The sequence below is a fragment of the Musa acuminata genome, chromosome BXJ1-8 (genome assembly GCF_036884655.1).
Source record: "Musa acuminata AAA Group cultivar baxijiao chromosome BXJ1-8, Cavendish_Baxijiao_AAA, whole genome shotgun sequence".
NCBI lineage: Eukaryota > Viridiplantae > Streptophyta > Magnoliopsida > Zingiberales > Musaceae > Musa > Musa acuminata.
This window is the reverse complement of record NC_088334.1, coordinates 47,774,046-47,799,217: the sequence shown is the minus strand read 5'-3', so window position 1 is coordinate 47,799,217 and position 25,172 is coordinate 47,774,046. Positions and strand designations below refer to the sequence as shown.

Here is a 25,172-nt window from a genome sequence, read left to right as displayed (position 1 = left end):
GATTTTTAGTTATGCTTTATTTATTTCTTGATGGAACATCTAAGTCACGCAACTATTCACAATCGATGCCAACCATATACTTGTCCAATGCTTACCTGCCTACAGTCAATTCAAGGATGCAATCATTTCAAATTAAAGAGGAACATATGATCCATGAAAAAATCGTCCTTACAACCATAGATCTTCTAATTATCTCAACAAGATCTTCTAATTATCTCAACAAGATGAATGATTTTTGGCTATTACTTACATGGGACTAAATGTGACATCATTAGATGATGCACTGAATTATCCCACCATAAAAACACTTGGGTTGGTGGGTGGCTGTCTTGCTCAAGAGGACATGCAGCTTCTTCTCTAGTAGCATTTGTCATCTTTGCATCACTAAATCATAGAGGTTATGAGTGAAGCTTGTCCTACACAAGCGACAAGGAACCGTTCAATGGAGTTGGCTGGCTCATGGATCGTAAATGTACCTCCATTAGTAGATGGCATGACTATGATCCATGTTAATTTTGAGATACCAATCTCTCACTCAAATCTGTCAATTGATTTGCTCGAACTTGTCAGGAAGCAATTAAATTCAGATGAGGTACTTGTTATACTTGATTTTAATTTGGTATTCATTAATTCTACTAAAAACAAAGAAAAGGAGGTAGTGAAGTAACATGATGTTTATTCCTCCCCATTCCCTTCACCAGGATATATTTTTCATCCATCTCAAATTATTGTCTGGCCCAATAGATTTATACTAGCAACTATGTCACATTTGACCCTTCTAATTGATGTTTCTTTAGAAGAAAAAAAGCGGAATCATCTATTAATGTATCATACTCGAGTCTGTAAAGTGGTTTCTCTGTAAAGTGCAACGTATTGAGGTTCTAAATATTTTCATACACAACTTCCAGGTTATATAGCTCTATTGATCATCATGAGTCAGTAGAGTTTAAGAACATACCTCGGTGGGAGACAAAGACGCGAGTCCGTAAGCTCCTGATGGTGTCAGTCACAGTGGCAAGGCACCCGAAACTTTGATCCTGAAAAGGACAAGGATGTACTCAATAACAGAACTCACATAAGTCTACATAATTCAATTTCATGTAGGCAAAACATGCATTGCTGCAGTCTGTTGGTCAATAATGGTGTAATTTTTGTTTGATCTTGCTCTTTCCAAAGGAGAGTCTCCATAATCCTGTGCAAAATGCACTGTAGTAGATGGGTTCACTGAATCCTCCCTGGGATGGCCCATTTGATGACCTCTGGATCTGGCTTCACTGCTCCGTGCTGTTCTGAAGACCAAGACCAGCTTATAAAGAACTAATCAGCAACAGTGAGTTCACCTACAGCAGAGAAGTTGTTCATCCTTGAGATGAAGTTGGTGGAAGCTCCCAGTCTGCAGTCAATTTTTGGTAAAAAGATAACAAAACATTAGAGATCATTAAAGAAAGCTTTGCTTCATGCATGAGACCTGAAATTTTTCATGGTGATGTCGTCTCTCATAAACCTGATATATGTGGCTCTCATACGTATGACATGGATATGGTATTAAGGTATTTCCATTTAAGATGGGCAACACCAGTCATACCTGATAATCATACCGTGTTAGAACTGTCAACAAAAGGAGTGCAGTTTAAGATGGCATCAAGCACAGTGGCATTGAATCTGAAAGATAAGGATGTATCAAACAACAAAACCCACAGAAATCTACACAATTTAATTGCATGAGTAGGGTTAAGCATGCACTGTTGCAAATTTTTCGTACATGAATGGCACAGCTGAAATGGCCTAATATTTCATACATGCACCGTTGCAAACTTACTTCCAGAGAAGTCTGCAGGAGTGGGTTCATGTATAGCAGGAAGGTTGTTCATCCTTGAAATAAAGATGGTAGAAGCTCCCAGCCTGCAGTTAATTTTGGCGAAGAGACAATGAAAACACTAGAAACAGTAAAAGAAAGATTTGCAGCATGCATGAGACCTGTAAAATGCCATGGTGATGTTGTCACTCATGCGCCTGAAATATGTTGCTCATATATATAAGATGACCAAGGTACTCAAGGTATCTCTTAAATATGCAGGCCATTTGTCATCCTCTTGCAAGCTGAGACATTGACAAGCTCTGGATGTCATGCTTCACACGAACATAAAAGAAAAACCCTCTTCATATATTGACTCTAATGGTGAAGAAGCCAAACTTCTCAACTATTTAAGATAAATATGGAGCTTAGAAATTCATATTACACATAAATAGAAGGGCCATAGCAATTGATACATTCATTACAAGGATGAGAACCTGAGAGTTTGTGAAATTTGTTGTTGAAATGTGATTTTCTTGTCAAAATTAGTTGCTGTCTACAGATTTAGCAGACAAAACGTTGTAGTAGTGATAAACCCACAAGCAACTCCTATTGATATCTATCTTTCACTTATGACCTACATTAAATGCATTGAATCTTAACAACTTGCGGAAGAAGCATAATTATAGTACCATCGCCAGCCTTCAAGAAAATCAATTGAAACATGAACATGTGGGAATAGAGAGAAAATGCCATTTCATGGGCAGGACAAAAGCAATCCATCTTATTACAAAGAACATTAACAAAAATAAAGTTTCTGTAGGTTATCACTATGATTTATGAATATACCTGTATGACCAAACCTTCAGATTTGGTGGTCCTTGTCCCAGCCATGTTGATTTGTGAAGCACATGCACTGGTGACTTCTAAACCTTCATATGCATCATTATATTATAAATTTATAATTACTATCTTATAGCAGTACAAAAACTGTTTTCTGCACCTACCTACTCTCAAGAGGCAAATGTATCAGGTACAAAAATCCAAGGAGATTTCCCAACAAAACAGGTCAGCTATATAACAGAAACTCAAAATGAAAAGCTTCAGTGTAGATGGCACTCCCATCAACACACCAATCTTCAAAAGCTGATGGCAACTTCTAAGCCAAACATAGGCAAAAAAATATTTGTTCACAGATCTCCATGACTAATAACTAATAAGTGGGTATAAAGACCTACCATAACGGCTGCAGTTTACTTTCATACAACCACGACACGATCTTGTAAAATTCAGCACTTATGGCCATTACATTCGGAAAATCTAGGAGCGGCAAAGTTACACTACTTGATTGCAGTATTATATTTGCATTACAATTAAGCTGGCTCACGGTAAATAAGCAAAATTTCTTTCAAGGACAAGCTCTGATACAAGGACGTATGGCCATTCATCAAAACATAAAAAGAAAATAACACATATTAAAATTTACCTGAGAAGTGTCAAATTCCTTTCCATGATCATCCTTTTGCTAGTTGGTTGCTTGTTGAACGGGCTGCTTTGCTATTTCAAACAGCAAATGAGTAAGCTAAGTAGAATATTTAGAATAATTGTTTCAATGTACTCTACCGTTCCAAATCTGACATTAGTAAGAACATGGTCAAACAAGAATGAAAAAGATAATTCCGTAATACATATGGTGGATGGGATTCAGGGGCCAGTTCTCGCTGCCAACACTAACAGAATATTTATAGGACAAGAAACACAATTACAACCCCATTAGCGTCAAACATCGCGCAATCCTTCTACTGTACTCGACCAGCCAGTGCACAAAAAATGATTGAGAACGAGAGGGACAAACACCTGGTCTGGTGGCCGGTCTTCATTGGACGAGGAGCCGGGAGAGCGAAGGGTACCAAGAAACGCCCTCGGCCCCCTCAATGGAATTGCGAAGAGGACGGGCTTTCGGTGGGCGACGCTCTGAGACATCAAGTTGCGGAAGGGGAAGCCGATGGTCGGGCGCGTCGGCGTTCTTTATTACCAACGCCCCGATGACCCAAAAGGTACCATCGAGGTCAGGAGTTCCGGAGGAGAGGCAGAGGCGGTCGCGCCAAGGGCGACAAAGGGCTCCCCCGGGAATGGCCGTCCGTCGCCGCTGCTTTCTCGGGGTTCACTGGTCCCAGATGAGCATATTTGACCCACTAATGGCCATATAGTGCATAAGAAAGACACGAATCGATGCGATCAAGGAAGATTAGGCAAGTTCAACTTGAGAGAGAGAGAGAGAGAGAGAGAGAGAGAGTTGGCGCCCGCAAATGTCGGAATAATATGGCATTTGATGTGGTCAGCGACGAGAAATATTTACAAAAGGCAACAAGCTTCTTCATTGGAAGTATTCAAACTTTTCATACAAATCAACTGTTGTTCATGGTTGTTACACTCAAGACACACCTCATCTTAAAAAGAAATGGCAAATGCTTTGTCAAACATCACAGATAAGCCAGAAAAGAATCCATAAACCTTGAACTGCCATCACAAAGAGTAGGGAGCAATCTCTTGGGTGTCAGAGCAAAGAGGAATCTATTCATTTGTGCATTCACATTAATGTTGGAGATAATGTTAAATGCCTGAGATGTGTGGTCAACAGTCAACAAGAATATTTTGGGGGAATTGTCGACATTGACTGCATGGTAATGCAATAGACGCTTTGCTGATTGATATTAAGCATGACATACATTCTTAACGTTCTCCAGAATATAGACACATAACTTATCTAAAACTTCCATGCATGCGATGGTGTTATTTACTACATAAAGTCACGAACCTCTCCAAAGTTTCAGATGTACCAGAGGGTGACGAGAGTGACGCTCCTTTTGACGCCTCTTATAGTTCTAGATTCCTTGACAACTTCTTGTACAAATAAGATCAGAACAAGAAGAACCAAGGAATGATGAGGCTACATATGACAGCTGAAGTTGCGACTATGGATCCTTGGTCGCATGCTTTTCGCAACCCTCCCACCCTTGAAAAATGTTGAAATGCCAAGTACCCAGCTATTGCCAATGAAACAATTGCACCAGCTTGGGTTCCTCTGTAAGAAATATAGAAGACATTGATAAGAATGGTGGAACATGTGTACAATTTGTTCTCTAATGACTAAAATTCCATTATAAACTTCTTGATTGCCTCCCGACATGATCAACTCATGTGACTATAATTCAAAGCAAGATCTTAGAGATCCACCAAAAAGAAAACACCATACTTATATTTCTCTTTTTGAGTGTAAATGTCTATCACAAACTTGCCTTAAATTCATTGTTTGGTACGGAGCCACAATGACAAGTAACATTGCTAGGAATGGTAGCTCAAGTCCACCTATATAGCAAGAAAAAAATTAATAAATTCAAATTTTCTCTGGAAAATATATATGATGTCTTAGATATTGCAGAAAAGCAGTCTAATCTTAGCAAGGTAATGCAAACTTCTTCTTGAACTCTATGAAATTAGAATTTGGTCCTCTGATGCACGAAAGTATAAATATTACACAACAAAAGGAACACTTACCTGGAACAAAATAGAACAGACGAACCAGAAGCGCCAGAAATGCAGTCCAAGTACCATAGTCACCCCTGTATAAGAAAAGCAAGATCTAGTCATTATACTACTGAAATAGTTTAATTATATATATGACAACTTCTTCCATAAGCTCACTTGATCCATGAAATGACGGACGTTGGTGCTTGCAGAGCAAAAAGAGGGACAAGAAATGATTTCTGGATAGCTGTGCCTTTGGCAAACATTAATACCCTGAGAATATGCAGCAACGATTAGAGAATGTTCACAAAAAAAATATTAGAGAACGTCAAGTATATAAAGAGAGAAAAGGTACATAAACCATGCCACTTAACAAGCAAAGTCTGGTACCTTAGAGATAAGGATGTCTATAGTGAGAGAGAAGAGAGATTGGAGATTTAGAATACTGGAATGATCAACAAAGTACATTCTGACAGGGAGAAGTTGAAATTTTTTGGTAGTTGCTAAGCTGGAGATAAAAATTTAATTCTATTCTAGAGTCCACAATTGTTCCCTTAGCAAAGGAAGACATGCCAAATTCCCTTTTGATTTTACTTTCTCAGTAGCCCTGCATTTTTACAGATCAAGTTTTTTTTTCTTATAACAGGCATAGAACACGATCCTATAGAGTATAGACCACAGCCAAGATATAAGTCCATTGAGTTCCATGTAAAATCAATGAAGTTTAGAAAAGATGATCACAATTCCACAAGACGCAAAGCAAGCACATAGCGTGGATTAAGCTAGGAATAGCCACTGGATCAAAGCCACCAAGGATTTGATTAAGTAAAGATACAAAATCCATTCGTGATCCAGTAAATTAACAGATCAAGAATGAGGATCAATATCTGAAATTTTAGATTTGAATTTCAAGTTAGCGGATCATGTTGACTACTGCATAAGGCTCTCTCTCTCTCTCTCTCTCTCTCTACACATACATATGTATTTGAGAAAATATTGCAATTATGGGGACTCAAGCACTCAACCATTAATTTAAAGCAAGGATACCAATCGGCTGAGATAATCGTAGTTGGTGACAGTAGAACTACTTGCTCTAGTTGAACAAGAATCCAATTCAACCAAACTAACTTTTGATTGTGGCTTCAGATTCAAGATAGGTTATTAACTGAGATCCTGCCAGATGCAGCTAATTCACACAAGACTATTATAACAATGTCTTCTGCACTACACTAAACAGACATTTAGTAGCAACTTCAGAGTTGCATAACATCGACAAAAAGAACAGATACTTTAAATGTCACTCCTTAGATGAATTAATAACAATGCACAAGGAAAAATCATGAGAGAAAACAGAAAAGACATCAATGATGCGAGTCAGCGTACTAACGCGACCGAGACAGCAGAAACCCATTGAAGGGTTTGGGGGTTGAGCGGCGCACAATAGCAGACGACGCCGCCACGGCGTTCCGTCTGTTGTCTCCTCATCGGCGGTATGGCGACAGCGGGAGGAGGTGGACCCAGAAGCCTGAAGGATCAAGAAGCAACAGGGATTCAGAAGAAGGTAAAGAGTTCCCAACTCACATGGCAATGGTGGGACAATGGAAATTAACCTGAGTGGATCGAATCCGCCGGTGGTTCTTCCGCTGATCCCGCCGTTGAGAAGCGCAATAGCGGGAGTGCGGCATTTGAGCTTTGCGTGGGGGATCGAAGAGGTTAGAGATGGGGAAGGGAGGGTGAACCGGAAGCCGGCGGACGTCATCTTCTGCGGCTAACAGATCAAGAAGGAAGAAGACGCACGACGCGATACGGGTAGAGCGACGAGAGGAGAGGCGAATAAGAAGAGAGAGCAGGTCGAGTCCGGACGCATAGCACGCGATCCTCTCTCCATGTTTGTTAATCTGTTCGTGTATAGGGTAGGGAAAAGTCGGGGATTTCTCCGAGACGGAACTCCACCTGGCCGTTCAAGAAGCAGAAACTTCTAGATCGACCGACTTCATCCTTCACGCGCCGAGCCAGGTCGGGTCCCATAACTCAATCGCCAATCACCACGCGGGTACCCACACCCATTGTAGCACAAGTCACTCCGATCACTCGTCCATAAGACGCGTTCTTGGCACGAGACACATGTGACGGTAACAAATATGAGAGAGAAAGAGAGGGAGGGAAGATATCGCTCCACGTGGACAGCAGAGTGGTGGACCAACCAGGGGGCCTCGGCCCGGTCCGTGTCCCTGATTCACTATTGACGATCGGAACCCATTTTTTGTTTCTTTTTTCTTTTTCGCAAATTCATTCCCGTGCGAGTTCCTAAATTAATATCTGCAATTCGTATTCCTATTCACAATCTCTTAAAAGAATTAGTATAAAATTAATAATAATTTCAGAATTACTACATGATATATATATATATATATTTTTTTTTTATAAGGAGTGTTTTGATAATCGATCCTCATCGGTCAACTAATCGTCTTAGAGACATTTGGACTACTATCTACTAGAGGTCGTTTGGACCTGCACCCCCACCACCCCACCTCCCCTTAGCGGCCTCCATAGACAATAGTTCACGACAGGTTGTTTGGGCATGTCGCCCTCGTCGACAAAACGTTAAAGGGGAGGGCATTGAGAGTATTACAAATGATTCTCTTAACTGATCATGTATAAAATTTGACCCTGGTGTTGGCCAAGAGTCTAACTTCTTTCCTAAAATGTCTCATACTCTAAATAATATTTTAAAAATAACTTGAGCATTAGAGGGGTTGGGTCGAGAAACTCTCTCTAACATTGATTTTTGTGTAGGAACTCACTAAAGAGACTAGACTCCACCTCGGTCGGACCTCAAAGCCATTTCGGGTAGGTCAGGATTACATAAAGACCATCTCGAAGCCACCTTACCCACATCAAGGCTGCCACGAGGGTTCCTCGGACAACTCCACACTTTCAGGTCCAGATCGAGCTAGGCTGACTCAACTATCAATGATAAATCCACTCAATATTTTAGTACTAGAAGGAGGGCCCTGAATATTATATGAATATCCTCCTACAAAACCCTCTCATCGAGGCTCTAGTGAGAAAGCTCTACCTGCAATTCATAGTACCTTCACACAAGACGAACAACTGTCTTCCTTTTCCCATGTGGACGTGTCCACCTCCACTAAAATATCGGGGTGTTACTATTGCCTGTTTAATGATCGAGGGCTCTCACCTTTAGGGACAAACACGGGGCACCTGGTTGTCCTCACCAAAGCATTCTTGAACCTCACACACCAAGTGCAAGCATTCATGGGGATGATGGAGGCCATTGCCCCACTTATGCCTTACTTGGCTCAACAGACTATGTCATCATCATAACCATAATTAATGTCTTAACCACCACCAACACTCCCGACTAACATAGTATTAGCAGCCTAGAACCTCCCCTGACTAGCTGAACTTCCGACAGAAGGAGCGCCATGCTTTCCGACAATGAAGTTCAGTACACTATCACACTAGGGCCCGGCCTTACTTGAATCAGAGACCTAATCAATAGATTCAATAGACGATTCCTTAAGGGCTCAACTACGATAGATGGGCCAGCACCTAGACGAGATGCATCAAGAGTTCCAATAGTTCAGAAGGAGAGATGCAGATGACCCCACCTCAGGCTGCTTCCCATTTGTCTATGCTAGTCATAAGTGCCCAGCAAGCCAATCACGTGAGTGATGGCACGTGTGACTTGATACAGAATCTTTTTGCTTATTATATTTTGGCGTATATCACTTTATAACTATTGCATAAATGCATATATATTGTGATGTCCTTGGATTTGTGCAATGGGAATCGGATCGTGATGAGATCACGATAATGAGATCGATTCACCTTTAAACACATATCCTAAATAATCCCGGTCATAGGTTACTCGAGAGGGACATCGTGATAACCGGATAGACTGGTGTGCTGTATACCCGTCCATATGATGGATGCAGCTGGTCTCATAGCTGCTCGTGTAGGGACACTAGGGATACAGTACAGGTGCTCATTGGAGAATGAGTTCACTAATTGATCCGCTTACGGAATGCTGGATGGTTGATGATGCCTTATTGTCAGACAACGATTCCGTAGTCCTAGTGGTGTATCTGGTTCTTAGACTTGAGACACCAAGGATGTCCTGTATGAGTGCTCCACTCTTTGATACCAGACTTATAGGTTTGGCTGTTTCCAGATCTAGTACAGTTGGTCATTGGGAGTGGTAGTCGACCTTACGAGGGCTATTGAGTGTCGATAGAGGATCATCCACTCTCGGTATCATGAGAGGAATATCCCATGTGTTCTTGCTCAGACAAATCCCTGGCCAGGGTCATTCGGGTTGAGAGAGAAAGAGTTCTCCGGGAGAATCCGATTAGAGCGAGACTCGAGTAGAAACCGTATGGGTCTGACAGCACCATGCTCGATATACGGTCTCTGGGATATTAGATGGATGAGGGACTATAGGTACATGGTAACTGAGGACAGACAGGTCCAATGGATTGGATTCCCCTGTATCGTCTGGGGACTACGGCGTAGTGGCCTAGTACTTCCGTAGTCGATGAGTCGAGTGAATTATTACAGAGATAATAATTCACTTAGTTAGAAGGAGTTCTGACAGGTATGACTCACGGCCAGCTCGATATTGGGCCTAGAGGGTCACACACATATGGTAGGCATTGCGATGAGTAGAGGTTCGGATATGAGATATCCGACGGAGCCCTTGTCTTATTGGATGCAGATCCAATACCCACTAGGGAAAGGACCCATTAGGGTTTTGACACGGGATCTCTATAAATAGGAGGGATTCACAGCCTCATAGGCTAGAGTCTTTGCTTGCCCTTCCTATTCTCCTCTCCCTCTCCACCTCAGAGTAGGCCTGGAGTTTTGAGGAGCGTCGTCGCAACCCTGCTGTGTGGATCACCGCTAGAGAGGAGGACGCTTGACCTCCTTCACCCTCTCCTAAGGATCTGCAAGGAAACAGGGATATACGATCTCCCTAGGTAACACAATCTCTATACGCAGTTTTGTGTTTTTGCGGATTTTGCGCACCAATCTTCGCACGACGATGAACATCCTTTTGGGAATCGGGGATTTTTGTTTTCTTGTTCTTCCGCTGCGCATATGATGTCGCCCACCCCCCCTATGATTTCCCAACAGTCTAGAGCATCTAGGAGGAGACAATCACAATAAACATTTATCTCCTATCATTGGATGCTTTCGATGGCAACTCTGACCTAATGAAGCACATTGTTGCTTTCCGAGCTCATATATCTTTGTATGGTAACTAGGACGCTTTAATGTGCCGAGCATTCTCAACGACATTGAGGGGCTCAATGCAAGAGTGGTACAATCATCGGAATCCTTTCTCGGTCTTTGCCTTCACTTAGCTTACGAAGGAATTCATGGTCCATTTCCTCGAAAACATATGTTTGAGGCTATCTGCGGTTATGCTACTCGAGCTGAGATAGAGGGAGGATGAAACCCTCTTTGACTTCGTCATATAGTTCACTAGTGAAATTCGAGACGTGCAGGATGTCCACTCTTCTCTTATGATATAGGCTTTTATGATAGGGCTAAGGCCCAGTTGCTTCTTCTGGTCGTTGGTGGAGAGACCACCGATGACAATCCTCAAGATACTCCAAAGGGTCAATCAGTATATTACCACAGTAGTAATGATCTTGAGTAAGTGCGAAGAAGCCCATAAAAGGTCGCACCAAGAACCACATAGAAAATCAATCTTGGGCTTGCCGCAATGAAGAAAGCATGGTTAACCCAAAAAACCTCACTTGAGGTACGAATCAACTCCTCTCAACATGGTGAGGATTGAGATCTTCTTAGAAATAAAAGAAAAGAGATTCTTAAAAACTTACCGTGGATGATGATTCTCTGAGAAAAGAGGGATAAATCAAAGTATTATCATTTTCATTGATATTATGATCACGACACAGAGGAGTGTCACGAGCAGATTGAGGACTTTCACTATAGTTTGGACCAGTAATACCTATGGACTAAAAATGTAATTGATTATTAGTACTTAATAACTAAGTTGTGATCTAACTAAGTTCATTCATTCCAATTGAAGCCAAGAGACTTTTAAGGCCTTGAGGAGTATTTTCTATCATATTGACAATCCAATCCGTCAATATGATACGAGAAGATGATCATTTTATAGAGATATTATTTATCTGAAAATATGATTATTAGATTTTGATTTTCTAATCCTTCAAACAACGTGAAATTAAATATATGATATTATAAAAAAAATATTTTAGTTTTGATTTCATAAAGACATGATAATTGACTTGGTTGCATTATGATCTGTAAACCCAGGAGACGCGTCACTACGTAATCCCAAGAGAGTCGATCAAGTAGTTTCTATGAAAAGCGACGCTTATAACGTACCTGCGCTGTGTTACCGGAGGCTGCGGTGGCCCCGCAACGGACCTGCCTCAGAGCAGGTGCGGCAGCTGAAATTACCGGTTCATGACGAGTCAACACCTCTTGCGGACCGAATAACCGGTTCATGACGAGTCGACACCTCGTGAGGACCGAATAACCGGTTCATGACCAGTCAACACCTCTTGAGGACGCAACGGACGAACCGGTTCATGACGATATTATGGCCGGCTTCGGGTCAAATACATCGATGTAATCTTATCTCTGTAGGTGCGCGCCCCGCCCCGGCCAGGGACCGGTCCACTACTCCCGGTTCCTTTTTCTCTCGACGTCACCCGTCGCCTGCCACGTTTCAGTGCTCTAATCTCGTCGACGACGCCTGCTCACGATCCCTGTCACGCCGAGGTCCCGCCACCGCCGCCGATTCCGAAGGAATCTCTCTCCCTCTCTTTTAAGCTACTAGCTCGTGGTTCGTTTTCTTACTACTCAGTTCCTTTTCGTTTTGCCCTAATCTACTCTTATCGGTGCCTCGCCCACCACTTTTTGATTCAATGATCCATTAATTTCTCTGTCATTGATGGTCTTTGAAGCTTTGTCGTTGTTGGCTACGTACCCGGTAATGTTGGTCAAGATTTCGCCTTATGTAGTCTCTTAAAAGTTTTGTTTCTTTGGTAAATGGTTTTGATGTTAAATCGATACAAATAACGAACTTCTAAGATTAAAAATGACATTTCTACATCTAGAAGGATCCAGATTATCTCTATGGACTCGACATTGCTTAGCTCACATTAGAGCGAGGATAAGATTTACGACAACTTTCAGTTAGGGTTCACGATCGGTGTTTTATAAGTTAGTGGATTACATTTGTTATTTCATAAGTTAAGAAAATCTGAATTGTACCTATAGCATTTTTGTCCATGGCATAGCCAAGCTCACTGAATATATTCTGAAAAAGGAATGTTTTGTGCTTATATAGGAGTCTATATACATTCCTGAAGTAGGTTTGGCATTCAGGATCTTCTGGTAGATGGTGTGCATAATGATTGATCTAAGGATGATTTTTAAGGGGAAAAAGAATTGTTATTATCTTCTGTGGTTACATGAATTGACACTGATTGATCTTGAGAAATCAGGTATTAGATCTTCTTAGGCCACACAGATTTTTCTGGAATGGGAAATTTTGCTTGCACTGAGGTTTTGAATATTGCTTTTTAACTATTGAATTAAAGGAAGTTTTATTCTCTGTGCCCTATATATATATTTTTTCAAACGATTATTGATGTTTGAATTTGATGACACCAATGAATGTGCATCACAGTTTGAGATTTATTTTATTACTAAGCACACTATATTAAATAATTCTTTTGATTTGTGCACAGTTGAGGACTAAAAGCTTTCATGTTCTTATAATTTGGGAGATCTAAATATAATTACAAATTAATGAGTATGTATTACTATCCACATTAGCTCAGTTGGTTTCACCATGATTGTGCAAGGACAATTCTTCAATTCTACCCCATGTTGTTAAAATGGGTTTTTGGGTTCAAATAAGTAAGACCTTACTAGATCTATTTTCTCTCAATAGGTTTCATCTGTTGCTACGGCAAGTTACTCAGGGAATGGCACCATAGGGTTGCCAAAGGTATGGTCGAGCAAAATTTGGTTGTACAGAGACAAAGTTACCAATGACCCAATGGGTGATGCAACAATTACATACAAGGATCCTCATGCTGTTGTTGAATGGTTCCACAACAAGGATTTTCATGGAGCCCCCATTGAAGTACATATAGCAGAGTCAAAAACCAAAGATTTGAATGATCATTCATATGCTCAACAGAATGGCTTTGAAGCAAATTCAAGCACGGTACCTGGGGTGTATGATGATGTGGATCGTGGTGGAGGTAGAGGTATAAGTCGTGGTGATGCTTCAGGACAGTCATGGCAGAAAGATGGAGACTGGATGTGTCCAAATACAAGGTCTTTGGTATGACAATGGTGAGCCACTTGTTCTTGCACCATGAGATCCTTATTTTGTCTTGAATCTATCATGAATAGTTACAAGGCAATGCAATATGTTTTCTTATACATTTTTTTAGCAGATGTTCGAATGTGAACTTTGCATTCTGAGGTGTTTGTAATTGGTGTGGGACAGCTTGACCTGCTGGTGCTGGTGGAACAGGTGCTGTTGGTGGTAGAGGGAGGGGCCGTGGTGGTGGTGATACTGGGGAACGTGCCCGTCATGTTGGTGGTTCTATGGGGCTCTTTGGTTCAAATGACTGGCCCTGTCCAATGTAAGTAACACTCCTTGTTTATAAGGGTAGCTGTATCCTGTTTGAAATCCTTATTGTTACTTACGTGGATAGTATCTAGTTTTTTGCAAGATGAAATCCAACTATATGAATCATGGGGTATTATAGAGCCAAAAAGTTTATATTACATATATGTCGTTTGGCTCAATCACTGTTTGCTTCAGTGAAGCATGCTGCTCTGTAAGTTAGATGGCTAGCATTATGTTTTTTATTCCGAAAAATGCCTAAGGAATCCAAACATCTAATCTCTTTTGGTCATTGCATGACTTTTTTGGAAGATTTCAAGTGAGTTCTTTAACCTTAATTTTGCCAATCGACTTTCTAAATTTTATCTAATGTTCCAATGAAATCCTGTTGTCAATTCCATCCAAAAGTTTTGGCCAAAGTTGACCTCGTTGCACTGTAAGAATTGACTTTCAAACTTGGCCTAAATCTCACCAAGAAAATTTGTTTGACATGTCACATGGTTCAATGCCTACAACTTGGACATTAGCTTGTCATCAAGTGCAATTGTTAGGGTTTAAGAATTGTCCATTAGACAACTTTCTTGCCGGCATCTATACTGGATTGACAAGCCAACTCATATTGTGTAGTTATCATAACTATTAGCTTATGGATGTAAATTGACTGCTGACTCGCCCAAAACATTAATTATAGTGTGAATTGACAGAAGCTGAAAACCAGATTTGCAATTGAAAATTTCCTAGTAAGATTAAGGACTAGTTTTGTAATTTACCCTTTCTTTCAGCGTAAGACACTTCATTAGTTTGCTTTAATTATTATTCTCTTTGATTTTTGACTCTATACACCAGCAATCTATTTAGTGTTATTTCTGATTTCTCTTCGACAAGCTCTCCTATCTATTATCTTATTCCGTTCAGCGCTCTAACGCGCAACATTATACTCAACTAAGCTTGTTCAGTGTCATTGAGGCAGAGAATCGACTCTCTTCTTCACCGGTAAGTCAATTAGTGTCATTGAGGCAGAGAATATGATGCCCCGGGGGGAGCTTTTGAAAAAGCCGTCTTCTTCATGTCATCAATAGCACTCACCATTATACAGATCAGAGTGCAGAGATGCGAACCGCTTTCTTTTTCATGCCACTTCAGGTTTCACTGTTTTGGTCTTTGCCAACTAGTGAAAGCTTATGCACAACTATAGCTCCATTTCAAGCATGGATTAGATGTTCTTTATTGTACTCTTTGATGTTGGCGAATTAAGTCCTCTGATTTGAAATTGTCTTTTTTTGTCTGGACAAATTTAGGCAAACAGGAAAGGAGCATGCGAAGATATGAACTTAGTGATACTTCCCTGCTTGTCTTATTCCTTTCTTGTGGATGATTTTTATCATAGTTTTATTTTGGATCTTTTGTGTGCTCTTGTGGAGTGTTGTCTATATCCTAGCATGTAATTGCACATGCTTTGCAGAAGCAATTGTCTTGAGTGTTTAGTTTATTGTTGTGAAATAATTATAGGGAAATCTAGGAGCGACATCACATGCACAACGGAAGAACATAAAACAAAAATCCCAAATTTTTGTTTTTTTGTATATTCTCTTGTTTCAACTTGTTGATTATTCTATGTGTGTTCTATTTGTCTATATTTATGCTTATGCTTGATAAGCATGCTAGAAATGCAATTGCTAATGATTATCAAGCAAGCAAACAAGCATGTATGTTCATTTGGCTTTAGTCATATAAGACTGTTGGTCATCGGTGATACATGGACACACACTTTGCTTCCGGCGCCTGAGCATATGGACTTATTTTTTCTTAATTGAACATGTTTGTGTATGTTTTTATTGCTTAATTGAGCCATCTTATGTTATTTTTTTTGTCATATTCTTGGTTATGTTGTTTTTTTTCTTTAATCTTTGGATTCTAATATTGCATTCTTGGCTTCCAGGATGATGGGGAAATATATGATGAATTTGGCAACCTTAAGAAGAAATTCCGTGCAAAAACACAACGGGCTGAATCTGGACAGATGGTTCCTGGTTCTGGACGTGCTGAATGGGAGGTTGATGAGACAGGTATTTTTTTAACCATTTCTCAAGAGTTCAGAGACCTAACTACATTCTGTCGAAGAATTTATTATCCTTTTCTGTTTCACTTTTGTAGATGCTTTTATGAAAAAAGAAATAGCTACTTTGTAATCCACTGCTGTTTTTGTAGTTTGCAGTTAATTTATGAAAGTTCTAATATGCATATACTCTTAGATCCTATTGTCTCCATTGCTATGGTGAGAAAGAAGGGGATACTCTGCCAAACCATCAGCATTTGCTGCAAAGCATTGATGACAAGAAAGAAGGGGATACTCTGCCTATTAACTGTTTGCTATTAATTATTATTTGCGCTGGTTAATTTTTTATTCTATAAATTAATTTTAATTCTTGTTATACACTATATTACATTGTTAGAAGGATTCCTTAACTATTAATTATTATTTGCGCTGATTAATTTTTATTCTATAAATTAATTTTAATTCTTGTTATACGCTATATTACATTGTTAGAAGGATTCCTTAACTATCATATCCATACTTCATTCTATCCTATTTTTGGAAGATTTGACATATCGATTTATCTGTATCGTTTATCCTCTTGCAATTAATTATTATTTGTGCTAATTAATTTTTATTCTATAAATTAATTTTAATTCTTGTTATACACTATAATACATTGTTAGAAGGATTCCTTAACTATCATATCCATACTTCATTCTATCCTATTTTTGGACGATTTTACATATCAGTTGATCTGTATCGTTTATCCATAACATGCTTCCTAGTTCTTTTTACCCTTTCTTGTGTCTGCAACCTTTGGTAGAAAGATGTATTTCTACGTTCTGCATTCTTCATGACTTAATTGGTTTTCTATTTCTTATCATATCTTTGTTGTTATATCTTCTAGGTTATAACTGGTAATATTCCTATATGCTTCAACAATTTGCCTGTGAATTGAAATATCAGGTGTATGATCCCACAATTATCCTATGACCACGTGCTTAAAATATAAAACTAATAGTCTAATACATCCTATTCTCAACATGTTTTACTTAGTTACGAGGATTTGAACTTTTGCTTCGATGTTTTACTTAGATATCTTTATCGACATATGTGCTGTTCTGCATAATTGTTTTCCTCTTTTTTCATGGCATTTACTAGTTATGACTGGGAGACATGGTATGGATAAAAGCAGAGACCGCTGCAGAGATAGCAACAAGCGAGAAAGCAGCAAGAACAGAGAAATAGATGGTCCTGAGAGGGAAAGGCGCTGCAGCCGAAGCAGAGAAAAGGAGAGGGAGTGTGAGAAGGAAAGGCGGAGAGTTTCAGATACAGAGCACCTAGTACAAAAGATGTTGGTGATTGGTAGTAGTGCTTAACCAACCCTAGATTTGATTACTGTGCATTCTCTTGATATCACAGCGTTGAAGTTTTGTTATTCAAACTGTCTTATGTTGCCTGTACCTGGAAGCTTTATGCTAAAATTCTCAGTTCCACACTTATTTCCGGCAGTTCTTTGTCCTACCAACTAATGTCATGCTGTTCTATGAACTTATGAAGCCAATCTGCCTGATACCTCTCGTGGCTTAAGTGATAGTTGCTGTTACAGAGTGCAAGCATTTTTATTTAGCAGTCATGTGCAATGTTAAGGACAACGTGTTTCATACAGGTCTCCCGAACGGGTCTTCATCTGTAATAAACTCGATTGTTCCATTTCACCCGTTGATCGTTTGACTCGAAGCAGAGCGGGGACCACATCACTTCATTCAATCCATATGCAGGTATCCAATCTGGACGCCGTACCCGAGTGGATTAAGTACTGCTCTTCCTCGCCACTACCCCTTCTCGTGTTTTCCGGTGGTCCCCACGTATCAGATTTTAACGCGATGCGGAGCAACCAAAGTCTCATCCGACCGTCCCCAACATTTACCCTGTTAGTTATCCGTCCGTTTAGTAGGACCCGAAGAATCAACAAATGGGTGACGAGCGGGGTCGCATCGGGCGTGCTAAAAGACTTCACTGCCATAAAGCGGCACCCCACCACCATATAAAGCGGCAAATATATATCTATTCCAACGGATGATGTCGTTTTAACGAAAAGATCAGACGGACGGTACCCTACGAATATCGCCCTTTTAAATAGACGTCGAGTGGGACTTCGAGTTCATCTCTTTGACTCTCGATTTCGCCGATCGTCACTCCCCTCTTCCTCCTCCTCCTCCTCCTCGTTTCGGTCTCAGATCCTCTCGCGGTGAGTGATCACCTAATCTCTTGTTTGATTTCGTACACCTTTCTTGCTGTTAAGGGTTCTTTGTACAGTTTCTTTGGTTCTTTTAATTTGAAATCTTTTCTTTTTTCCTTTCGGTCTATTTTACCGTCGACGAAATCAATTCCGAGTGATCTTTTGGTACCTGTGATCCGATCGTGCTGTAGTATGAGAAATTTTAGGGTTTCTTTACTAGAGTCCGCTATATTTAGATGATTTTGTTGTTTGATAGGTAATCATGGGAACAAGATGCGGGGTGGTTGTGATTCCTCTTCTTCTCTCGATCTTGTTGCTTGTTTCTGCTGTTCCGGCATCGGCCGAGGAAGATGGATTTATCAGGATTGGCCTGAAGAAGAAACCCTTAGATGAAAGCAGCAGGCTTGCGTCTCGGATAATGGACAAGGAAAGGAAGAGCTTGATGGGCCGGAAGTATGGACTTGGAGATGGTCTCGAGGACGAAGGAGATGCTGATTATATTTCCCTGAAGAACTACATGAACGCGCAGTACTTCGGGGAGATCGGCGTTGGAACACCTGCGCAGAAGTTCACCGTGATATTTGACACTGGCAGCTCAAATTTGTGGGTTCCATCTGCCAAGTGTTACTTCTCGGTTAGATTTTTGTTCCCTCTTATAATTCTCTGAACGTTTATTTGGTGCAGTATCAGTTTGTAACTTCATATGTTTATCTAATTTATGTTCTGCAGTTGGCTTGTTATTTCCATTCGAAGTATAAGTCAAGCAAGTCAAGCACCTACAAAAAGAACGGTTTGTAGTTTCAATTCTTTTTTCTGATCTCAATACTTTCAATTTCTCTTTTATGAGCTACACTTTCATTAATGTGTTTATGATATTTTTTTTAAAAACAAGAATATTTAATGGTTTGCAAGTTTCATGATGAAGTATTAATTTAATATGATTCTAATGATAGAATGTCTACATATTTTGTTAAAATTGTAGGGGGTGAGAGGGGGATCCCTAACTTTTAACGTCTCTTGTGACCACCTGTTTCATCCCATTTGTTTGATGTAATAATTAACGTCCCTTGTAGAGATACTTCAGCAAAGATGAACATGTAATTGAGGTTAGCGTATCACTTTCTCTTGTTCACCGGGACAACTAAAGATGCACTTTGGTACTTTCTGTGGGGTGCATTTGTGGACTCCCAGGGTGTATGCACACACAAACACATGTAGATGGGTATGTAGATGAATCATTCAAAACCAAGTGATAGGCAGAAAAAAGGAAAGCTCCATTTATCCATGCGAAATTCCATTTGTGCAGATATTTATGGTTCCTGAGTTCATCAAATTGCTTTTTTTTTTATCTGGAAAATAAATCATTATACAGGTCTTCAGCGTAAGAGTATATTTATCTGCATAACTGACCTGTAAACAATGATGTAGCGAAAAGTGATGACATATCAGAAAAATGGCCGATAACTTGTCCAGTAAAGTGACATATTAGCAAATTATCGTGTTAGTGGTTGGATATCACTGAAATATGATAAACAACTCTTTTCAAGAGATCTTTAGTATATTCATGGGCCAAGGAAACAGCAGAATGGCAACCACTTCTACATTCTATTTGTGATTTCTGGTTGTAAATTGAAAAACCTGTTGTCCCATTGCGATTAGGACATGAACAAGGTTATATTGCATCCATTATTGACTTATTTCCAGACTAGCCTACAGATTCTTCAAGCTGGGGTAGGTTCCTTTAGTTGCAGTATCACAATCTTATTTTCATTTCCCCTGAAGTTTTTAGTGAACAATATCTGCATTATTGTTTGTTTTCTTGTCCTGTATTGTTTAATGTTATGTCTTTACAAAGCACCTTCATGTTTTCATTTGAAAATTATTTTCTTGTAAGCAGGGAAGCCAGCAGCCATTCGCTATGGATCTGGGTCAATTTCTGGTTTTTTTAGTCAAGATCATGTTACGGTTGGTGATCTAGTTGTCAAAGATCAGGTTAGCAATAGCAATAGCTTCACTGAATTCCTCCATATATAGTTCATTCATTCTAGTCATTCAAGTCTCTGCTCAAGTTTTGAACTCATAAACTGATGTTATTTAGGTTTTTATTGAGGCCACCAGAGAGCCTAGTGTCACGTTTTTGGTTGCAAAATTTGATGGCATACTTGGACTTGGATTTAAGGAAATATCAGTTGGCAATGTTACACCTGTGTGGTATTGTGACCATTACTCTTCAGAACTTCTCTTCTTAAGATATGCTTCTGTTATTACTTCCAATAATCATATGCCTTATTAGGCTTCTCCACATCATGTCTTATGAAGTTTTCACTATGTTGAAAGAAAGGCTTTATTGACTGAATGATTGATCAATTATATTTCTATTGACAGGTACAATATTGTTGAGCAAGGCCTTGTAAAAGAACCTATTTTCTCTTTCTGGTTTAATCGAAATTCCGAGGACGGGGAGGGAGGTGAAATTGTATTTGGAGGTGTTGATCCAAGTCATTACAAGGGTGAACACACTTATGTTCCTGTGACTCAGAAGGGATACTGGCAGGTAATATCTGAACCCTTTTTTTGTCTGATCATTCAGTTGGATGCTGACAAATGCCATGTCCTTCTATGTTTACTAATATATTAGCTGTTGTTACTGGTTCATGCTGGATGACAGTTTAAGATGGGCGATGTCATGATTGGTGGCCAATCTACTGGTAATGCATATGGATTTTTATATCACCCATTATCATTTGATATTTTTCCTTTTACCAGCTTTTAAGATGTAATTTGTACATTGTGCTGTCTGTCAGGGTATTGTGCTGGTGGTTGTGCAGCAATTGCAGATTCTGGAACTTCTTTGCTTGCTGGTCCAACAGTATGTTAATCTTCTGGTGGCCCTTTTTAATAACTGAGCCCCATCCTCTCCCCCCCCCCCCCCCCCCCCCCCCCCCCCTCTGTTTGCTTTAGAAAGCAGTCTTAAATCTATTGAATCTGCTTGTGGTAGATATAAATACACAACACACTTTGATTCTTTACATGTTGCAGTTTTTCTCTTTTCTAAATGTTTTGATTGCCCAAACATAGTTCTTCTGTTATTTGGAAAGACGAAACTTGACCTCATTAGTGTTGTGCTCATCTTTCATTTTTCCTAATCGAACATAGACATGGTATCTCTTCTTCGCTAGTGTTTTTCACAATAGAATTTTACTGTTATCGATTTTGTAACTTGAGTATATACAATGGGATAATTTTTTGATTTGTATGTTATAACTTCTATGTTTTTTGTCTGGGATTTATCTCTTTTCCAAGTAATTGATGGAGGAAAAACTTTCTGAGTGTTCGTGTTGTTACAGCTGTGGGCAGGAAGAGGTTTCTTCTGTTTTTTTGAATTGTTTTCTGAAGAATTAAAAAATATATTTATTTCATCTATGATAATAATTATTACATGAGAAATAATGACTTTAAGAATACACAAATTATTTGTGCCATCCGTTCTGTGTCAAATGTAAAAAGCATGGGTTACTATTGAGGAAAATGATAACGAAGAGCATGTGATCCACAACATCTTGAGACTTTATGTCTTTGACTATTTGTTGGAAGTGTGTACACTGTTGACCGGGTAGCATTACTTCATGTTATTCATGCTTTGAAGGCATGAGATATTGTAAGGTTGATAGTCTGCTGCTGTACTATAGGATAATTAATCATCATTAGCAAGAAAAAAACCTAGAAAACAGTCTTCTTAATCAATTAATGCACTAAATTCCAGCTTCTAAGGTGTAGCTCTTTTTCACCCTGAATAAAAGAGTTTCTCAAGATCTTTCATGGTCAACAAAGCGTATTTTCTCTGTCAAGACACAAAGTAGTGTGATGCAGGTTTTTGCCATGATAAATGTGAATCATGCCAAGACAAGACAATCCTAACTTTTTTGGGTTATTCAACAGACAGAACATGGTAAGTTGGATAATTTTGTTGCATTCAATTGGATTCAAGATAAGTTTTCTCAAATCTGGCAGATGATTAATTGGCACCTAGATCTCTCTCAGTTAGTTATATTTGATGGTCCATGGCTAGATTTTGTGATGTATATGCTCTGATGTCTACTAGCTACTGCTATCACGCTTGCGTAATCTTTGTCCCTTTTGTAAAATTCTTGTCCTCTAATTATACCTGATCAAGTTTCCTTTCACTTGATGAAGACCACTGGATTAATTTTGAAGAAACTATTAGTTTTCAATCTTTTTTTTTTCCGGGTAACGGATTAGCCTCCTATATCCCTGTATCCTCTTGCAGACCATCATTGCAGAGATCAACCACAAAATTGGAGCTTCTGGTGTTGTTAGTCAAGAGTGCAAAGCAGTAGTAGCTGAATATGGGCAACAAATTCTGGATTTGTTGTTGGCAGAGGTTTGCAGCAGTTTCATAAGCATGTTAAAAATTATTTTTCATAATTTTTTGCAAATGGAAACATATCTGGTTTATTTTACAGACACAACCTGCCAAGATTTGTGCTCAGATTGGTCTGTGTACCTTTGATGGAACCCGTGGTATTAGGTCAGTAGTAGATTGCTGGAAAGTTCAATTATGATCTTATTGTCTAATAGCCCTATATGTGATTATGCAATTTACTTAATGATGGGCCATTTTACTGTGCAGTATTGGCCTTGAGAGCGTGGTGAATGATAATGGTGATATATCAGCTGGTCTCCAGAGTGATGCTATGTGCAGTGCTTGTGAGATGGCAGTTGTTTGGATGCAAAATCAGTTGAGACAGAACCAGACAAAAGAACACATATTGAATTACATCAATGAGGTGGGTTTTCTCTAAACTATATATTTTGGGAGGATTTATTTGTATATGTTGAGTCATAGCTTGAGTTGCTTCTCAGCTATGTGATCGGCTACCTAGCCCCATGGGAGAATCAGCTGTAGATTGTGGTGCCCTTGCATCAATGCCTGGTGTCTCCTTCACTATTGGTGGTAAAGTATTTGAGCTCAAACCGGAGCAGGTAATATTGAGTGCTTGGGTGATAAATATATTATTTATGACAATTTCTTTCTGCAAAAATGTTACTTGCTGGCTATTTCAGCTGTTAGATACAATTTTATATAGATATATGCACTTGCTTATGATTTTGCAAGTTGCATGACTTGGCTTACATTATATATTCATTAATAGCTGCTAAGTTTAATTTGATATTTTTTATAGGTTTTCCATTTGACATTATTTATCTATCTGTCATACTCAAGATGTGAAAGAATTCTTAACTTTGTGTTTCAAAACCTTTAAGTTGCTTTTCTTAAATAGATTGTCATGGCTTTGACATTATTTTCCTTGGTTACTCATATGTCTGCAAGTAAATAGGAGCAATGATTGTACTCTCTGAACCTTGCTTGGCATGTCAGGTTAAGTGGATACAGCGTTCGTGTATAATTGAAAAAATAAACTTGGCACTTCTCTCAGTACAAATATTAGGTGCATCGAGTAGAAATTTCCGTGTGCCACACGGATGATATTGTGTTCAGCCCCTGAACCCGGGCCTGACCCACTTATTAGTGGGTCCAGTTCAAATCTATCAGGTGAATCAACGTTCTAGGGAAAGTATATACTGTGTAGTATACAGATGGGTGAAAACAGTGTACTCCATATGCTGTGGATGGCATATTGCAAATGGTGCCTATGGGCAGACTTTTTTCTGTTTTAGAATGTTTAGAAGTAGTCAAGGTTGTAAAATGATTGTATTTATTGGCGAGAAAGCCTGATCTGCCGACTTACCCATCCATGTTCTTGCCTGCTCTGCAGTACATTCTCAAGGTTGGTGAGGGATCAGTGGCACAGTGCATCAGTGGGTTCACCGCTTTTGACATTCCACCACCTCGGGGCCCTCTTTGGTGTGTATCTCCATTTCTGCCTGCATTCATGTGCATGCTTGTTCTGTATTAACTGTTGTTCGTGATACTTCTCTGAAACTGCTGCAGGATACTGGGTGACGTCTTCATGGGAGCCTATCATACAGTGTTTGATTATGGCAATTTGAGAATTGGGTTTGCAGAAGCAGCTTAGAACAGAAATGCTTAGCAGACGTCTTCATATAGAATAACCAAATAAAAAGGACGGCAGGTGATGCATGTACATAAAACTGTGGGCTATGTTGTTCTGCTTCTGTGAAACTACTGTTGCTAATGATCCTTCCAAGGAAACATTTGTTGCTTCTCACTTTGTAGATGTAGTATATCATCTAAAACTCCTGCTGCTTGCCTGAAATTGGGAATAGCTAGATGTGTCATGGCGGAAATTGATTCAATTTGATGGATCAAGTACTCGCGATGGATTACCATATCCTGTCGAGGAACTTACTTTTTCTATTACGACATATTTTGGTTGTGCAATGCATGGGGATTTTGGAGCCTGTGGTATTTGAACATGTGAGTTTTGGTGATGGAGGATATCTACTTCAAGTAGGAAAATGTTGACAGATTATTATGACATTGTTGCCAATTCACGGAAGGACCCAATCAACTACCACTTGTGGAGTAGTGCAAGCGCTATCCATTGGATATAGGGATGTCAATGGGGTGGACAATTGTCGATACCTGAAGAAATTATTGTTTGTTGATGGAGAGAGAGGAGGATCGATGAACACAAAGTCAAATAGCAATAACAGCACCACCTGTGATTAGGGATTAAAACACCACCTGTGATTAGGGATTAAATGCGCATAACCTATTGAGCCATAGGAAGAAGTTGTTATTGTTAAATGAGAAGATATTTTATTTGATTCAATTGAATAAAATAATTTTTAATTAAATCATAATTAATTTAATTAAGATTCATCAAATCTAATTTGAATAACGAAAGTTCAACATGTATAGTATTTGGGCCGAGCATCTCAGCCCATG

General features: G+C 39.4%; 3 protein-coding genes and 1 long non-coding RNA gene across 5 annotated transcripts; 2 read left to right on the top strand and 2 right to left on the bottom strand.

The window, feature by feature from the left end:
- Positions 1–105: 105 nt before the first annotated feature.
- Positions 106–4,326, bottom strand: LOC135588366 (uncharacterized). Its single transcript, XM_065080457.1, has 6 exons — positions 3,653–4,326; positions 3,282–3,352; positions 1,820–1,902; positions 1,586–1,662; positions 959–1,393; positions 106–541 (listed from the first exon to the last, which is right to left on the bottom strand). Exons 1-4 carry the CDS (start codon positions 3,776–3,778, stop codon positions 1,631–1,633), a joined length of 312 nt encoding a protein of 103 aa, XP_064936529.1. The 5' UTR covers positions 3,779–4,326; the 3' UTR covers positions 106–541; positions 959–1,393; positions 1,586–1,630.
- Positions 4,327–4,480: 154 nt separating this feature from the next.
- LOC135588365 (cold-regulated 413 inner membrane protein 1, chloroplastic-like) lies at positions 4,481–7,252 on the bottom strand. Its single transcript, XM_065080456.1, has 6 exons — positions 6,934–7,252; positions 6,711–6,848; positions 5,501–5,596; positions 5,354–5,418; positions 5,095–5,164; positions 4,481–4,880 (listed from the first exon to the last, which is right to left on the bottom strand). The coding sequence occupies exons 1-6, from the start codon at positions 7,080–7,082 to the stop codon at positions 4,715–4,717; spliced, it is 684 nt and encodes a 227-aa protein (XP_064936528.1). The 5' UTR covers positions 7,083–7,252; the 3' UTR covers positions 4,481–4,714.
- A 4,754-nt stretch (positions 7,253–12,006) lies between these two features.
- Positions 12,007–17,537, top strand: LOC135589197 (uncharacterized). Of its 2 annotated transcripts, none has more exons than XR_010476642.1 (5): positions 12,007–12,191; positions 13,308–13,717; positions 13,875–14,013; positions 15,937–16,063; positions 17,197–17,537. It is a non-coding gene; the product is annotated as an uncharacterized LOC135589197 (long non-coding RNA). The 2 variants fall into 2 exon arrangements; XR_010476641.1 differs by having other exon boundaries at positions 13,822–14,013.
- A 591-nt stretch (positions 17,538–18,128) lies between these two features.
- LOC135588364 (aspartic proteinase oryzasin-1-like) lies at positions 18,129–24,489 on the top strand. Its single transcript, XM_065080455.1, has 14 exons — positions 18,129–18,286; positions 18,534–18,911; positions 19,007–19,067; positions 20,175–20,269; positions 20,376–20,488; positions 20,663–20,831; positions 20,946–20,985; positions 21,082–21,146; positions 22,566–22,679; positions 22,762–22,826; positions 22,929–23,085; positions 23,162–23,281; positions 24,076–24,164; positions 24,252–24,489. Exons 2-14 carry the CDS (start codon positions 18,540–18,542, stop codon positions 24,334–24,336), a joined length of 1,545 nt encoding a protein of 514 aa, XP_064936527.1. The 5' UTR covers positions 18,129–18,286; positions 18,534–18,539; the 3' UTR covers positions 24,337–24,489.
- The last annotated feature ends 683 nt before the right edge of the window (positions 24,490–25,172 follow it).

Bases quoted from the DNA above. Each gene is read 5' to 3' on its own strand.
- LOC135588364 (XM_065080455.1), top strand. From the start codon at position 18,540: ATGGGAACAAGATGCGGGGTGGTTGTGATTCCTCTTCTTCTCTCGATC. The intron at 20,270-20,375 runs GTTAGCAATAGC...GATGTTATTTAG, and splicing joins ATCTAGTTGTCAAAGATCAG to GTTTTTATTGAGGCCACCAG. The intron at 23,086-23,161 runs GTGGGTTTTCTC...GTTGCTTCTCAG, and splicing joins TATTGAATTACATCAATGAG to CTATGTGATCGGCTACCTAG.
- LOC135588366 (XM_065080457.1), bottom strand. From the start codon at position 3,778: ATGTCTCAGAGCGTCGCCCACCGAAAGCCCGTCCTCTTCGCAATTCCA. The intron at 3,353-3,652 runs GTGTTTGTCCCT...TGTTTGAAATAG, and splicing joins AAGACCGGCCACCAGACCAG to CAAAGCAGCCCGTTCAACAA. The intron at 1,663-1,819 runs GTAAGTTTGCAA...CTTATCTTTCAG, and splicing joins TCCTGCAGACTTCTCTGGAA to ATTCAATGCCACTGTGCTTG.
- LOC135588365 (XM_065080456.1), bottom strand. From the start codon at position 7,082: ATGACGTCCGCCGGCTTCCGGTTCACCCTCCCTTCCCCATCTCTAACC. The intron at 6,849-6,933 runs GTTAATTTCCAT...TTGATCCTTCAG, and splicing joins GGCGGATTCGATCCACTCAG to GCTTCTGGGTCCACCTCCTC. The intron at 5,419-5,500 runs GTGAGCTTATGG...TTTCTTATACAG, and splicing joins TCCGTCATTTCATGGATCAA to GGGTGACTATGGTACTTGGA.